Here is a 15480-nt window from a genome sequence, read left to right on the forward strand (position 1 = left end):
TCAGGAGGAAGAGAAAAATCAACCCCAAGTCCCAGTAATAGCTCCCCAATGAATTTCTCCTGTAAATGTCTGATTCTTTATGTAAGCCTACTATTAGTTCACAGTTTCTCAAACATTTAGTTTGTATTTAGGGAGCAAATTAAGATATTTTCTTTTAATCAGTGGTTGTAATCTCAGCAGCAGGTGACAAAGGATTTTCAATTTGCTGTGCTAGCCAGGTAGAAGAGAGCACACATGTTAGTGCACTGTTAATGCTGCTCTGAATGGAATAGCCCATATGAAGATCATGTTTGTTATTTCCCTTAGGAGAAAAGGATGGTTATAAACACAACAATTTCTTTGTTGTAATTCTATTCATATAAATGGAAATGTTGTTCTTCTATTCATGCAAATGGAAAGAAACAGGAAGTTTCTTAAAATTCCAAGCCTCTTATCAGCAAGTCTTCAGCCTCCAAATTCTTTTAGGGATTTGTTTTCAGCCTTCTTATTGTCTGCCATCTTTTTGGATGCTTTTCTCTCATATAAAATGGATGGCTTTTAACTGCCTTTAAAGCCCTGTGTCCTCATTTCTAACCACCACAGTGTGTGTGTTTTGGCTATCCTATGTTTTGGATGCAGCCTGTGCCCCTGCTTCAGTATCGCCTTCTAATGCTTCCCTTTCCGTTACTGCTCTGCATGTCTCCCCTTGGCTGTCAAATAAGCCCTGTGCCCGTTTTGTTCTTTCCCAGGCTCCACTCCATTCTCAATTACTGTGCCTTCCTCTGGGTCCTCTTAGATACTTACTCTGTCTTGAAGTATTTCTGTCTTTCCTCTCTCCAGCTTCCTACCAGCTCCTGATACACCAACATTGATCGTTCCTTTGTACGGGTGCTGTACTGATAATTGAGAGAACTGATTTTTCAGTCAGTGAGATTTGCAGACAACGTACTTGGGATGTGTTATATTGTTTTCTTTCAGAATATTATGAGGTTTGTTAGTACTTTCTAAAACATGGATTTCAAAAAGTAAATTATTAAAATCAGTTTTCATGTTGTCATGACTAGATGGGGTATGTGAAAATTTGGAAGCTGGATTTAAGAAGACAGATGGCTGGAGTGGAGAAAGCAAAGTCACACTAAAGATGTCCCATCACACTGCTGTGTCCCCATCTACCTTGCTTCTGCAGTCACGCTCTATTGTCATGATGCATCATCCCTTTCAAATGTTTCTTTTTAATGCATACACCAACCTCTAGAATATGGTGAAGCAGAAGTTCTAGCTGATACAAGATTAAGTAACAAGGAGAGAGGGGAGGGTGCAGCAGGAGCTAATATATGATTTTTTTAATTTTATTTTTTATAAAGCAGGTTTATACCACAATTTTCACCAAAATAAGAATTGGGCTGTTGATATTTAACACATTGACAGCAATGCTGACTTTCACTGGCTGTGATGCTTATAAACCATTGTATGAAGTATTTAATTTCTAAGTTCTGTTTTGTCCAAAATGTTAGCGACATTTCAGTTCAACCTAGTCTTCCTTTCTCTAATATGGCTTTTTTTTTTGCACAACATTAAGACATAAGAGAAGTATTCAGAAAGTTTAAAATTACCAATGAAGTAAAAATAGTAAGGCATTTTATTAGATTACTGTTGCAAATTTTCAGGATTAGAAGTTGATTCCTGAAAAAAAGTGGAACCTCTTGAACTTCATAAAATGAAAGAAGAATGTTTATCTCTTATGTAAAATTTAGTGGAAACTATTTTTTTATCTGTGCAAGCTTACTCAATAGTCATAAAGCTTCTTGTGACTTCTGATTCCTTTTGCTTTACCCTCATCAGAGTAGTTTGTGTGATGCACATAAGGTGTTCTGGGCGGTAAATGAGTAGCCTTAAATTTGTACAGTTTTAGTGAATTACAAGTTTGGCTGTCTGGATAAGACAAAACAGTGATAAACAGAGTTGATAATTAGGACAAACAGGTGGTATTGCTAACTAATTTCAACTTTGAGACAGGAAATAATTAAAAAGGATGCAACTGATTACCATATCGGTCTATTAAATGTGAGAACTCAAACACGGAGAAGAGAGACATAATGTCATTCTAAATAAGAAAATTTGTGGGGAAATGAAAACAAATCCATCTCTCTTTTTCTCCCCTCCCCCCATATAGTTATTTCTATGAATTAAAAGATATTGTATTGCTGTATTACAGCATTTGCCTTCTGCGTATGCATGCTTAGCCGACTTCTGTGGAAGTAATATCTTCCAGAACAGCCTTATGAGATTTGGTAACTTCAAACAATAAAATATTTAATAATACAAACCTGTATTTATTTATGTCTCCGTTGTTGACATCCAGCAAAAAGGAATTATGTGAGCACGTACAAACTGCGCTACATGTGTGCAGGTTATTTCCTGCTCCCTCACAGGATAAAATACCTTCATTATCTTTTTGCTGGATGTCAGGATGGGGGCTTGATTTGGGAATTACTAATGTATTCACATACTCTTATTCTGAATTTCTAAACAAAAAAATCCCTACTGTTTTAAATGAAGCTGAAGTGTTGTGGCAAAATTCAGTCTCACAATTTTTTTGTTTTGATATGTTGTCTCTGTCCTTTCAGGATCCCTGTACCCCCACGTCTGTCAACAGAACTCCCTGTGGTTTCTTCTGATGTGCCTGAGGTGCCTGAGCCTGTTGTGCCCTCTCAGATTTCCCCCGAATTACCGTCCGTATGCCAGGAAGGACTGTGCCATAACGGAGGGACTTGTCATCCTCTCTCCCTGCCTACTGGGGCCACCTCGTTCCAGTGCGACTGCCCACTACATTTCACTGGTAGATTCTGCGAAAAAGGTAGTTGTGGTTCATTCTTTCTCTATTAGTCGTAAAATGCAAGTCTTACACTTCTCTGGAGCAGGAAAAGGGGAAGAAGTAATGATAAGCACATTCCTCTGCTTTTCATCCCAGCTACTGTTGGTAACTCAGCATTTCACTGAGGTATTTAGAATAATACTTATTTGCAGCGTTAAGAGAGGTGATATCAGTCAGGCACACCAGTAAGAATTGCAGGCTTGAGTTAATGAAAAAAAAAAATTGTATTATTTGTGCAAGTTGTTCACCATGTTAATGCATGTTATGCAATGTAGGATTTGTGGGATGGAAGGACGTTAACTTCTGAAAATAAGGAGAAGATTGCCTCAAAAGGTGGTATGGTTTCCATTTCTACAGTTCTGTTTTTTCACCATTGTGCCTGGTCCTTTTTTGAAAAAGGCTTTTTTCACTCTATAGCTCATTTATAGTTCTGTTGTACTACCGTTGCTCATAAAGCACAGACTAGCGAAATGAACATAATCTAATTAGAATTTGAAGAAAAATAATCCTTTGAATAATTTTTCTTTCCTCATAAAAAGAATCAAGGCTGCAAGACAAACTCATCAATAACTTCTAGGGTTTCTGTTCTGTAATTGGAATTATTTTGCATTACTGCTTTTCAGAAAGTTTTTTTTCATGACAGATTTTATGGCTGGCTTCAAAAACTTAACTTTTAATGTACTGTGGGTTATAGGTGGCAGTGGACAATTCTCATAGTATAAAAGGCCATTACTGGTGTACAGGAAAAGATGAAAAAAGTTGTCTAGATTGTGGTTTAACTGTAACATCCTCCTAACAAACTTCCCATGGTATGAAATACAGGCAGCTAGAGTTAAAAATGCCCTTGCCAGACTGCCAGTATACCTGAGCTAATATCACCTTGCATTACGGTCTGACAGTAGGTCGTTACACTCACTATACGGGCAAGCCATCAATGACTGTGAGCTCAAAAAAATAATTGTCGTGTGTTGCTTAGCTCTCAGAGCATATTTTACCTTTCAGCCTTTCCCAAGTTTATAAGAAATTAAATCATATTTTTTTTTCAAATTGTCAGTATTAAAATTGAATTCTGTGAATATCTTCTGTGCATTTGGTATCCAGGCATACTATTTGCACTTGCTTTCAATACATGGCAGCTGTGCAAACTGCACCATAAAATAGTGGGTTGGAATGAAAATAGCGAGTTTCCTTCAAAGAGAACAGATTGAGTTACTATTCAGTGTGTGTTTCAATGAAGTATTTTCAATATTTCAATAAAGTATTTTATTTATTTACATACATTTTATGTGCCAGAATTTCCTTCTGTGTTCCAAGGAATGCAATTGGCATCCTTTGTATCAGCAGATTTTGGCTTTTCCCAAGGGTTATGCCAGGAATAAGCAATGTTAAATTTAAGAAGTTTGATAGATGTCCAGTGGTAGTAGGCCATATCAGAGTCTATGCACAACCACTCTGTTGGGTGACACCTTTTCTGGACTCCACTGGTGCCTTCTACTGGTGTCTGATCGCTGCCGCCTTCTGACCTAGTCTTACCTTCCAGTTGATCTGTCAATCTCCAGGAATCTTCTACAGTTTGGTGTTTTTAATGAAAACTGTTATAATCTATGTTTGAATCATATTATCTGGGCTGAGTACGTACCTCCCTGAGCCACAGACTTTGGTAGAAGTACCGCTGGGCCACTGACTGAACTGGCTATTTTTGAGTTGCTCATTCAAAAATACATCATCCTAAACTGTTTTCTCCTTTGAAGCTGAATAAGTACAGGCCTGCTGAGTTCATACAATGGAATGAGTTGACTGTCTTCTAACTACATTGCCAAGGGAATTCCACATATTTATTTTACCTGTGTAAAGAAGGGTGTCCCCTTCCCTCTCTTTCTGTGACCTTGTTCCAGAAATCCAGAAATCATGTGTGAAAATATGACTGAATTATGACTACCTGAAGAGCAAACTAAAAGCAAATTAAATGCTCTCCCACGTGGGTGGGAGAAGGCTGTGGGGAGACCTTACTGCGGCCTTCCAGTACTTGAAGGGGGACTACAGGAAAGATGGGGACACACTTTTTATTAGCACCTGTTGTGACAGGACAAGGGGTAATGGGTTTAAATGGGTAGATTTAGACTGGATATAAGGAAAAAAATTTTTACGATGAGGGTGGTGAAACACTGGCACAGGGTGCCCAGAGAGGTGGTAGATGCCCCATATTTGTAAACATTCAAGGTCAGGTTGGACAGGGCTTTGAGCAACCTGATCTAGTTGAAGATGTCCCTGCCCACTGCTGGGGGGTTGGACTAGATGACCTTTAAAGGTCCCTTCCAACACAAACCATTCTATGATTCTGTGATTCTATGACTATTAGAGTAAGTAGCAGTTGTAACCAAAATTCTGGTGATTAAGACTGAAGCATCCTACGTTAGACACACTGGTAACTATTCCATTCAACAAAATCAGAATACAAGCTTTAAGAAGACACTGAAACAGGTAGCTTCTTTAGAGAATATAACCTCAGCTATATAATCATATGATCCTTATCCTTAACTGTTGAGTGTCTATTTTCCCTGAAATACCTGTTCATTTTTTCTAAAATTGGAAGAGATGTCATTTGCTTTTCTGAAGCTTGCAGTCATGCTGGATGATGACATTTTGACAGCAAGCCATTTTTCTGCATAGGATGTCTTTAAATAGTTCTGGCACTGGAAGAGGAACATTTATCTTCTTTTTTCCTTTTGTGTGGAGAAGACGAATCAAAGAGTTCCTCTTTTCACAGAGCTCTGCTTTTACCCTCTACAATCCCACTGTCAACACAGGGAACAGCTTCCCGCTTCATGCTTAGCACTCCCGCATCAGCCAGGGCTGTGGTATGTGACATTGGCAGCTCACTGGGGCACCTGCAACCCAGGGCATGTGCTGTCACATTGCATGTTTATATAAATCAGGATGAGATTTCATGTATCCTGTATTTAGCAGCTGAAAACAGAAACATAATGTGATTTATCTAATCCTAAAGTTTCAACGAGATTGATAACTTAGTGTAATGAGACTCGAAATTTCCCAACCGAATTATCATTATAAACCTTTGATATTCAGGAACCAGTTCTTCAAGAACTCTGGAAAGAACTCATAATTACAGGCGATAAGGGCACCTGTAATTATTTTATAATTATTTACTATAGACCTTGCAAGGGAGAAAGCAAATTATCAGTTATGCAATTCAGAAGCTCTGTTCCAGTCAAGGAAATTGTCTCTTGACTCCTTAAAGATAGCTGTGGTCTGATTTAATCATGCTGTAACGTATACCTGTACATTTCAGTAAATGTAGTTCTTAATCATCTTGGTGATCTACCTTGTACCTAATTAAATTTCAGCAAGAATATATCTTACACTCAACATGGTATATCACAGGGTCTTATATACAAACCCTGTGTAGGCATCTTGGCTTCATTAGTATATGTGCGTTTGCTTCTTTCATATCTAGGTTGAGATACACCACTTAGTTTCTTACTAACAACTGTGTATTTCCAACAGCCTATATGACCATCTTCTAGAGAGAAGACAAATGAATGTCATTATCTCAGTTATGTAGTTCAGCTTGATAGTGTTTTGTTATATGCAATATTACATTTTCCTATTCAATTGTTCCTTAACTAATAAACTCCAACAGCTTGTTCTGTCCTTACAAGAAATATGTTCAAGTCCTGTCATTATGGATACATAAGGCCAAGCCAGTTTATTTAAATACATAGTGTATTTACTCTAAACAATCAGATACCTCTGAAATCTGAAATGTCCTTAAATGACAGTTTTGAAAACTGGAAATGTGTCTCCATTTTTCTAAGGAAACAGAAAATTAGGTGTATGAACCAGTGTATTTGCTGAAGTCAAACTGAAGATATTAACGCTGGATATTTGCCAAAGTATACAAAGTAAGGATTTAGTCTAAAGCTTATATCTGCAACCATCAGAGGCCTCAGTTCCCTTTAGTACTGCTCTCAGTATTTTCCTCTTTTTTTTTTTTTTCTTTACTACGCATTGCCAATTTATCTGGAAATGAGAAGTTCCTACAGGTTTTATTTTAAAAACTCTAAATGCAGCATGCAGCATAGAAAATTTGCTGCTAATGTAAATTTAATCTTTATTACTGAGCAGTGAGTGCTAGGTCATACAATAGAAAGGGAGGATTGTGTATATAGGGAATACAGTGAAGGGTAAATAGTGTACTCTGAGTTAACTTTTTTCCTTTTTCCTTTCCTGGTAAAGCTTTTGACTTTAATATTAAATGTATCATTCTTTCCTCTGTGAAACAATTCTTTATTAGCTAAGCTGTTGTATCTGCTTCGCTGTGAAATCCCTACGCATGGGTGGAAAAACATAATGCTTCTGCTTCAGCGTGAAGGCAGATGGTTGTCTATTACTGTAAAGTTCATAGCGATAGGTTTGGAATATCACTGTCTTGCATGTGCAAAGAAAGTATGTCCCTGACTGTTAATTATAAGATTAACATTTTTAAAGTCTCCAAATTCTTTAATATTCTGTAGAAGTTTTATAAATTGTTCAATAAAAAGAACATTTAAATATCATGTGTTAAAAGCAGGGAATCTGTTTAATTTGATATGTGGCCTGTGTATATTCTGTTCATTACTTAAAGGTCAACTCCTTTGACAAAGCTGCAAAACCAGGAGTAAAATGGGAGGCTGTTACAGGAATTTATCCTGGAGACTTTGCTACATTTGTTTCCTGGGGTACACTTGTTGAATTCCTGATTTGTTGAGCAATACTTGCTAATATCACCCTGAACATTCTTACTGGTAAATTTTCCAGACATTATTCCTAACTTAACATTTCTAACTTGCATCATTGACTAGTATCATTCATCTCTGACGATTTTTTTTGTCTTTGTGTATGTGGTTTTGAAAATAAATGTAATTAGTCCAATTCCTGTGATTTTGGCCACATTTAGAAGTGTACAGTCTCATGTCTCCAGTAGGACATAGATCTGTTTATCTCCTTAATACAATTTATACTGTGTATGTATGATTTAAAACAAGTCTATGACAATTTTCAACAAAAAGAAGGATAAGGAACTGGGAATCATATAAAGAAGTACAAGTGAGGAAGGGCAACCATGCATTCATCTCCACATTCAAGTCTCAGTTTGAGGTACCCAGAAAGAAAAACAGGATACTGTTACCCCATATATTCTGTTGTTTCCAGAATTCAAGCGTTCTTTCACCCATTTTGTCCTCCCTCAAAATCATTCATAACCTTGTAAGACTCTGTGAGCAGAAAAAGAATTATGTGTTTAGAGATTAATGTATGAACTTTAGTAATTAATTTGATGTCATTAACCACAGCCAATGTCTAAACTCATGAGATACCTATTGATTTCCTACAAAATTATTTTTGTGTGTATGTATGTAAAATCTTCACATGAACTCTCTAGCTTTTGGGCTAAATTTGAAAAAAAAAGTAGTAAGTTTCCCCTTCAGATTTAGAATGGTTTTTTAGAGGATGACTTTAAAAATTAAGAACACAGTGGGCTTGTTAAGAACAAACACGGACTTAATCATAAGTTAAATAACATTGTATATATATGGCTTTGATACATTAATTGCCATTAAAGCAATTATAAAGTTGTGCATAGAAAACAGCTAGCCATTCCCATACAGTTTATTTGATACAGTAAAATTCAACAGAAGTAGTATTTTGGTGAGCAACTGGAAAAGGAGTTACCTAAATTATCATAAACGTTCTTCTCTGCACTTTCACTCATGGATATAATCTTGCACTTTGATATGAGACTAGGCAAATCTTGTGAAGTGTAACTTGTTAACACTTCATAATACCCTGCATCTGTGAGTAATCACATGAGCTGCACAGTCACCTGGGCTTAGCATACAGTCCTTACTTTTTTTCCTTCTTAGTTTGCAAAATTATGGAGTTTATAAAGATGTCTAAAACATCTCCAATCTGATGCCATCTTGTTTTATCCATTACTACATATCAGGTTTTTACTTTAATGTGGGTTAATTTGCTGAAGTGTTTTTGAAATTGAAGGAAAACAGGATTTTGAGTGAAAAGCAGCTGGGTTCATAAAGAAGTGGTGAAGCAATTTTCAACTAATCTTTCTTCTGCCCTCCTGAGCAGTTCTGTAGAATTTTACCACCTCAGAAGAAAGTGTCAGTTTAACTGAGCTTTAATACAACTTAATATTATGTTTTAATCTAATTTAGAAATTATGTCCCAGGTCCAGTGGAGCATGTAAGCTTTACATATATTTGACTGTTAGAGCATAAGAAATCTGTGTGATTCATATGCTTAATGTTCAGGATGCAGGTATTCTGCTACACCAGATCCTGAATTAGGATCCATCCATTCTCTTCCTAGTTTGGTCATTTATGTAGCTTATCAGTTAAAAATAACCTACAGCTCAGACCCTTCTAGAGGACTTCATGAAATTTTAAATGTGGCAGTTTTCTATGATTATTAAGATTAGATTAAAAACATGATTAAATGAGAGCTTAAGATACACTTTATTTATAGCTAGAGGGAAGGTAACGAGAAGGAGCGAGCTTGCTGAGATAGGGAAAGAGCTCTTCAGAGCACCAACCAACTCTAACAACTGGCATTCCAGTCTCTGTAAAGCTATTTACCATTGCAACTGCCACCTATCCCCAAACCAGGAGCTTCAAAGCAGCTATAGGGTCTACTGCTATAGGGTATACTTTGGAACTGTAGGGTTCTCTTACTGAACAAAGAGTTAATATAAATTTCACAAACCTCTTCTAGGAAACAACCTTACGGACTCTGTGGGGCATTAGCTGCTTTGAAAGATTGTGGTGAAAACAGTTAATAGTGACAGAAACTTTTTAAGTAGTTGTCAGTTTGCTAATACATTCTCCTTTTTGTATTCACATCCATTCACATACAGTCATGAGCCATTTAAAATAATTAAGTATTGTCTTTAAGTATTGCTTAAAGATTTTTTTTTTCCTTTGGATGTTATTAAAAATGAGATGGCTGTAGCATTTTATTATAAAGGCTTGCAAGAATAAGCACTTTTCATGAAGTTATGCTTTTATTTCTGGGAAAAACAATTGATAAAAGCAGTGGAAACCTTTTTGTCTCCTCATGTAGATCGGACCTGCGAAATCTTGGCATTTCTAGCATTAGTCCTATGAATCACTCTTTAATGTGGATGAGTTTTCTTGTTGTAGTAATCTTTGGGAGAGCTGAAACAATTTGTTAATAAACACTATTTTGCACAAGAACACATAACAGAAAATGAAGTAATGGGGAGTTTAGAATTTGTGGGGAACAAGCTTTCTTCCCTTCATTTTCCACTTGAAAACATCGGTATAAAAATTGATTTCTTCTAAAGCTTGTAACCTATTCAGCTGCTAACCTCCCAGCTCCTTCGAGTAATTTTTCATTCAAAGGTAACCATCATTGCACAGGTGACAAATACTTGCTTTTTTTCTTCCTTTACTTCTCCATTTATGGCATTTTCTGGAAGGACCTTCTTTCAGTAACACCTGAATAGCTGCCATTTGTTCTGCTGGTGCTAATTTGCTGATAATCAAGTCATCTGCGGAAATGTTATGTGTCTCCCCAGGCAGTACGGTAATGCTTATTTTCTGAGCTTGACTCATTTGCATTCTTCCACAGGAAATACCATGTAATAAAGCAGGTGAGGTATTAAATAATGTCTTTGAGCTTTATTACGTAGCCTGTAAGAAAGAGACATAAAAGACTGGGTTTGCTTTTATAGCACAGAATAAACAGTAGTTAGTTAGACCTTTTACCAAGGAAATCACCTCTGTTACCGAGTTAGGATAATGGTATATTGTGCTACCTTGACATTTTGATTTCAAGAACGCAGTGATTAAAAACAGAGGGGAGGTTTTCATTCCTGGATGCAAAGGTGTGCAGCTGCTGATCCGCTCCCAGACTACCCTCAGGAACTTCAGCTAGCTGAGAGTGCAGAGTGAACATCAGGATGCTCTAGGGACCTCACTAAAGTGTCCTGCTCAGGGCCATGCTGACTGGCAGATCCTTTCATATCACCTCCCAAAGTGATCCCAAGTGGTCATTTTGGGAGGACACTGGCTACTTACATGATGTGGTTACAGAGGAAATGGCTTTGCTGTTTCCTGGCCTAAGCATAAAACTCTGACTTAAGCATGAAAACCACCATTTTTTCTAATTAAGAGTACCTGACATGTTCCTCTTCATGCATCTTTATGAACACTGGTGTTTGTGTTTACTTAAAATATCAAACTGTTGTTGAAAGGGGATGAAAATTTTTTATATAAATGTTAGGAAGTCACTGTTTTGAGGCTCCTTAAGACAGCAAACCTTCCTTTGAGGAAAAGAAGTCAGCTTCTTTTATGTAATATAAATAGTCAGTTTTTCTTCCCACCCTTGTAGTTTCTTTACATTTTTTGCAATAACAGTTTGTGGTGACAAAATATGCAAGTAATTATATAGCAAAAACATTTTAGCTATTTAGCTACCCAGGAAAGTCAAGGTTCAAAAGGTGAATTTCCTAATAGTACAATATACTCATATACTTACCTTCTACATACATGTGTATCAGTTCTGTGCAGAATGTATGGAAGGTTTGAAAGCCTGGAAGCACATAGAGTCCCCCTGTGTTTCAGTGGAATTAGTGAAAATACTGAATGCGTCATCAGAGTAGAGTTGAGGCATTGCACAAACAGAAATTGAAATTACTGTTAGATTCCTACTTTCTGATATATTCATATTTAAGACAGGAAATTTCATAAATGAAAACAATTTTCCTATGTGAATCGTATTGCCCTGCATCACGAATTTTCCTTAATGAATTCTTTAGCCCTGTAAAAGATTAAATAAAACTACTGTATTATAAATAAATAATAAAAAATATTTAATACTATGGAAAATATGCAAATATGGGAAATAAAACCAAGAAAAAAAAGGCAAGCATCCTATTAGCCTCTACCAATCAGAATGGAAAACTATAGATTCATCTGACTTCCAAAAATGTTTTCCAACACATGACATTGTTCTTAATACTCTCTAATGGAAAAAAATCATAGCTGTAGTGACTGTTTCTTTTTATTCATATGGACAATATGTTTCAGAAACTGGTTGAACTTTAGCAAAATAAAGACCATAAATCAACCAAAAGCGTATATGAGTAAATTATGTGCAATGTGGCAAAGTACAGCATTTAAAGTTTCTTTTAGTGTTTAACAGCAGAAGCCTAGTCCCTGTTGGGCACCTGTCTCTTCACATATGTTTTCTCATATAACAGGGAGATTGCTACTGGGTTGTGGGTTTTTTTGCAGCACAGTTGCAAAACAAAAAAGGTTTACCACTGCAGGTTCATCTGAGGTTTAAATTATGGAGCTGTTATTTTAATAGCAAAAAACTCCCGTAAGATGGGAGTATTCCTACTAAATATGCATGTACTTAATTAAATGGCATAGTAGAATCAGTATGTAACCCTCTCTGTTCCTGGGGATTCTTATGTAGGTTTTATAGGAACTCCTATTACGTTAATTCTGCTCTTGATATAAAAGCATTTTAAATCACTCGTAAAAATATTAACGCATAGAAAAGGTGCAGAAAATCAAGCATTTCCATGCATTAAAAAATTGAGTAAGAAGGCACATTTCTTTCATTGCTCTTTGAAATCCAGCAGACTGCATAAATCTCTTCCTTTAAAGATGAATCCAGACAGACTCAAGACAGGAAATGATAAAATGAAATTATGTTCTAGATTATCAGAATCAGTCTCCCATTTCTTGACATTTCTGGAGACTAGACTGGGTGCAGTTGAGAATGAAGGGAAGAATGTCAGCTCAGATTTAAAGCCTGAACATTTCCATGAATAATCTAGATGCTGATGCTTGAGGGTCTGAAATTTATCCAAATACGCTGGGAGGCAAAAGATTTAAAAGGAACAGTAACAATAAATTTTGCCAAAACTGAACATTGTGATCCAAATTATTGGCTCAAAATGTGTTTGATGCAAAGGTCATCCTTGCTTTTTTTTTATTTTGTTCGTAAAACAACAAAGATTTAGTCTCACAGCAGTTTAGGTACATTCATAAGGTGATTAAGCCTTTGGTCCCTGTAAAATATGCTAAAAAGTTGATGACATTTAAGGAAAAGAGGGCAGAACAGGATAAAGAAACTACTCCTGTGTCACTTAACAGCAGGCAGGACACATTTCTAAGGTTCTGTGATAAGGCGAATCAACACTGAAAATATTCTTGAAATACTAATCTAGAAAAGCAAAATAAAACTTGAATGAGATGTTCCAAAAAAAGTATTCATCAGCATTACACTTAATCCAGGTGAAGCTATTTTACAAGAATAAAGGAAAAAATCTTAGACACAGAGAATCCTAATAACGACTCAGAACTATCTGAGGAAGGAAACTAGTGTTTTATACTTGACATCTGCCACAAAGTCTTTCAGCTTGTGGTGTTATCATCGTATCTCACTGCAGAGGTAGTCTACTACTTTGTTGTTAAAATGAGGTTTCAGCAGGGACCTTACCAGCCCCTGCATTTTCTGTTACCTCTGAAAATACATCACAGGTTTTCTGCATTTCTGGAACAGAGTCGTTCTTCATTCTTTCTTCTGGCTCCAGCAGTGGTACACTGAAATCCTGCTGAGTTGTAACAGTTTCAGAAGCAGTAGATTATTACTATACTATTATATTGCTGTATCTTATTTTTCACATAAACAACCTGCCAGAAGTATATAGCGCTCTAACTCTATGAGTAGTGGTGAAGCTTACTCATAATAATCAATAAGGCATAGTCATTTTGTATGACATTAGGATTTTTATAAGTTCTGGCAGTATCTTCATTTATCTATGCCATGGTTTTTTGCTCATAACATGGCTATTTTCATTCTCTGCTTTAAAAGGTGCTCTTCTAACAAAAAATGTCTTTCCACTTAACTTTTGATTCATGAGTCTTTAAGTGAAGATATAATCAGACAATGCCAGCCTACAAAAAAAAAAAAAAAAAAAGTAAGGCAGAAAAATGCTGAAGGCATCTATGGAAATACTGTGAAAAGTCATTAAAAGTGGTGTCTTTTCTAAGAATGGAAATGCTTCTTACTGCACCTGATCAACACAGTTTCTTCTTATCTTTCTTAACGTTATGTTACAGACCGTGCAATATTGATATTATGTCCTTATTTCTTTTCCGGCTTTGCTCCCCCAAATAATAATAAACTGGTTATATGCTATCGTTATATGTGCATAATACACAAAAAACCATATAGAGACACTATATTTTTAACTTCTTATTAGTTTTGTCTCTTTTCCTGTCACCCTTTTTCATTTGCTTATTCTCCCTTTTTTTTTGTAGCTGTTGCAGTCCTTTGTGACTTGCCAAACCCCCCCAGCGCAGTGTGAACAGAACAGAAAAAGGCTGACTGCGCACCTCTGTTTTTATGAGCTACAGTATAAAGATAGGGACGTTTTTAACATCTTGTATTTGACAATTTCTTTGTCACTCTTACATGTATGGCAGCCTGCCAGAAAAAAGTGAGACCTGGTCTGAGGGTTTTCAATCCTTGCTTGGAGGGAAGGTGATGTCTTCTGCCTGGTGCCTTCCTACTGTTACAAACTTGCATTGCTCTTCTTGTAGTCCAGTTATGTGGAAAGCATTTCTCATCTCCAGTCCAAACCAGTTTCATCTAAAGGTGACTTTACAGACACAGCAAAGCATATGCAGGTGTGTTGAGTATCAGCTACAACATTGCTCTGTGAGGCAGTCTGAGCCATGCAGCAGTTGCTCAGCTTGCTCACCTCAAACAGTGTTTTTTGAACTAATCTGCCCATTTCACACAAGTCAGCAGGAGATGCATTCTGTGGTAAAAGTGTTCACAGTGGTTGTGACTAAAGGTGGTTGTGGTGGCCCCTGTGGTGGGAAGGCCAGGCTGGTAGAACTGTTGTGCACCGCATCCCATTTAATAGAGAATGTGGGTGAGATGAGAAGTTAAAGTAAGATTCTGTATGACTGATGTTTTTACTAAATGCTTAGTGGACAAAATACTTCTACATAAAATATTCCTTCAGTTTTCCCATTGCCTTTATATGCTAACTGCACACATTTAGTATGCTTTGTGGTTATTTCTAAAAGATGATGACAAAAACTTTGAAAATGAGATAACAGTAAACAAAATCCGAATTCAAATCTGAAGTCAGCTGTCTCTTAGTGGAAATCCAGGTGCAATTCTAAAACCAGTCAAATTGAGTCCAAACAAGTCCAACTTAGACTTTTTTCTTAAAAGAGCATGAATGTTTCCCTATTATCATCACTGAATAAAGACTGAGCTATGAAGTTTCTTCCTTTTGCAGGAGGGGAAGGCTCTTTATTTTTGTTGTTTCTATTTATATTTTCTATGCTTTAATTATTCTTTTTTTTTTCTGGCAGAAAATGGAAAACTTTGTGGTACGCTGAAGGTATGGCAGCATAACTATTAAATAACTACTCAGAAGAATAATGATGAAAGCAAAAACTGAGAAAAGGTTAACCTTCAAATACCTTCATAATGTTTGTGATTATTAATATTGTTTCTTTTGCCCTTAATGTTTTTGGACAACAGCATGTGTA

General features: G+C 36.4%; 1 protein-coding gene across 1 annotated transcript in view; it reads left to right on the forward strand.

The window, feature by feature from the left end:
* EYS (eyes shut homolog) overlaps positions 1-15480 on the forward strand; it is an 888772-nt gene that overhangs the window by 641305 nt on the left and 231987 nt on the right. The window contains exon 31 of the mRNA XM_064448569.1: positions 2607-2836. Within this exon, the coding sequence (XP_064304639.1) occupies positions 2607-2836 (230 nt within the window). The remainder of the gene's footprint in view (positions 1-2606; positions 2837-15480) is intronic.

This window comes from Phalacrocorax carbo, chromosome 3 (assembly GCF_963921805.1).
Source record: "Phalacrocorax carbo chromosome 3, bPhaCar2.1, whole genome shotgun sequence".
Classification (NCBI taxonomy): Eukaryota; Metazoa; Chordata; class Aves; order Suliformes; family Phalacrocoracidae; genus Phalacrocorax; species Phalacrocorax carbo.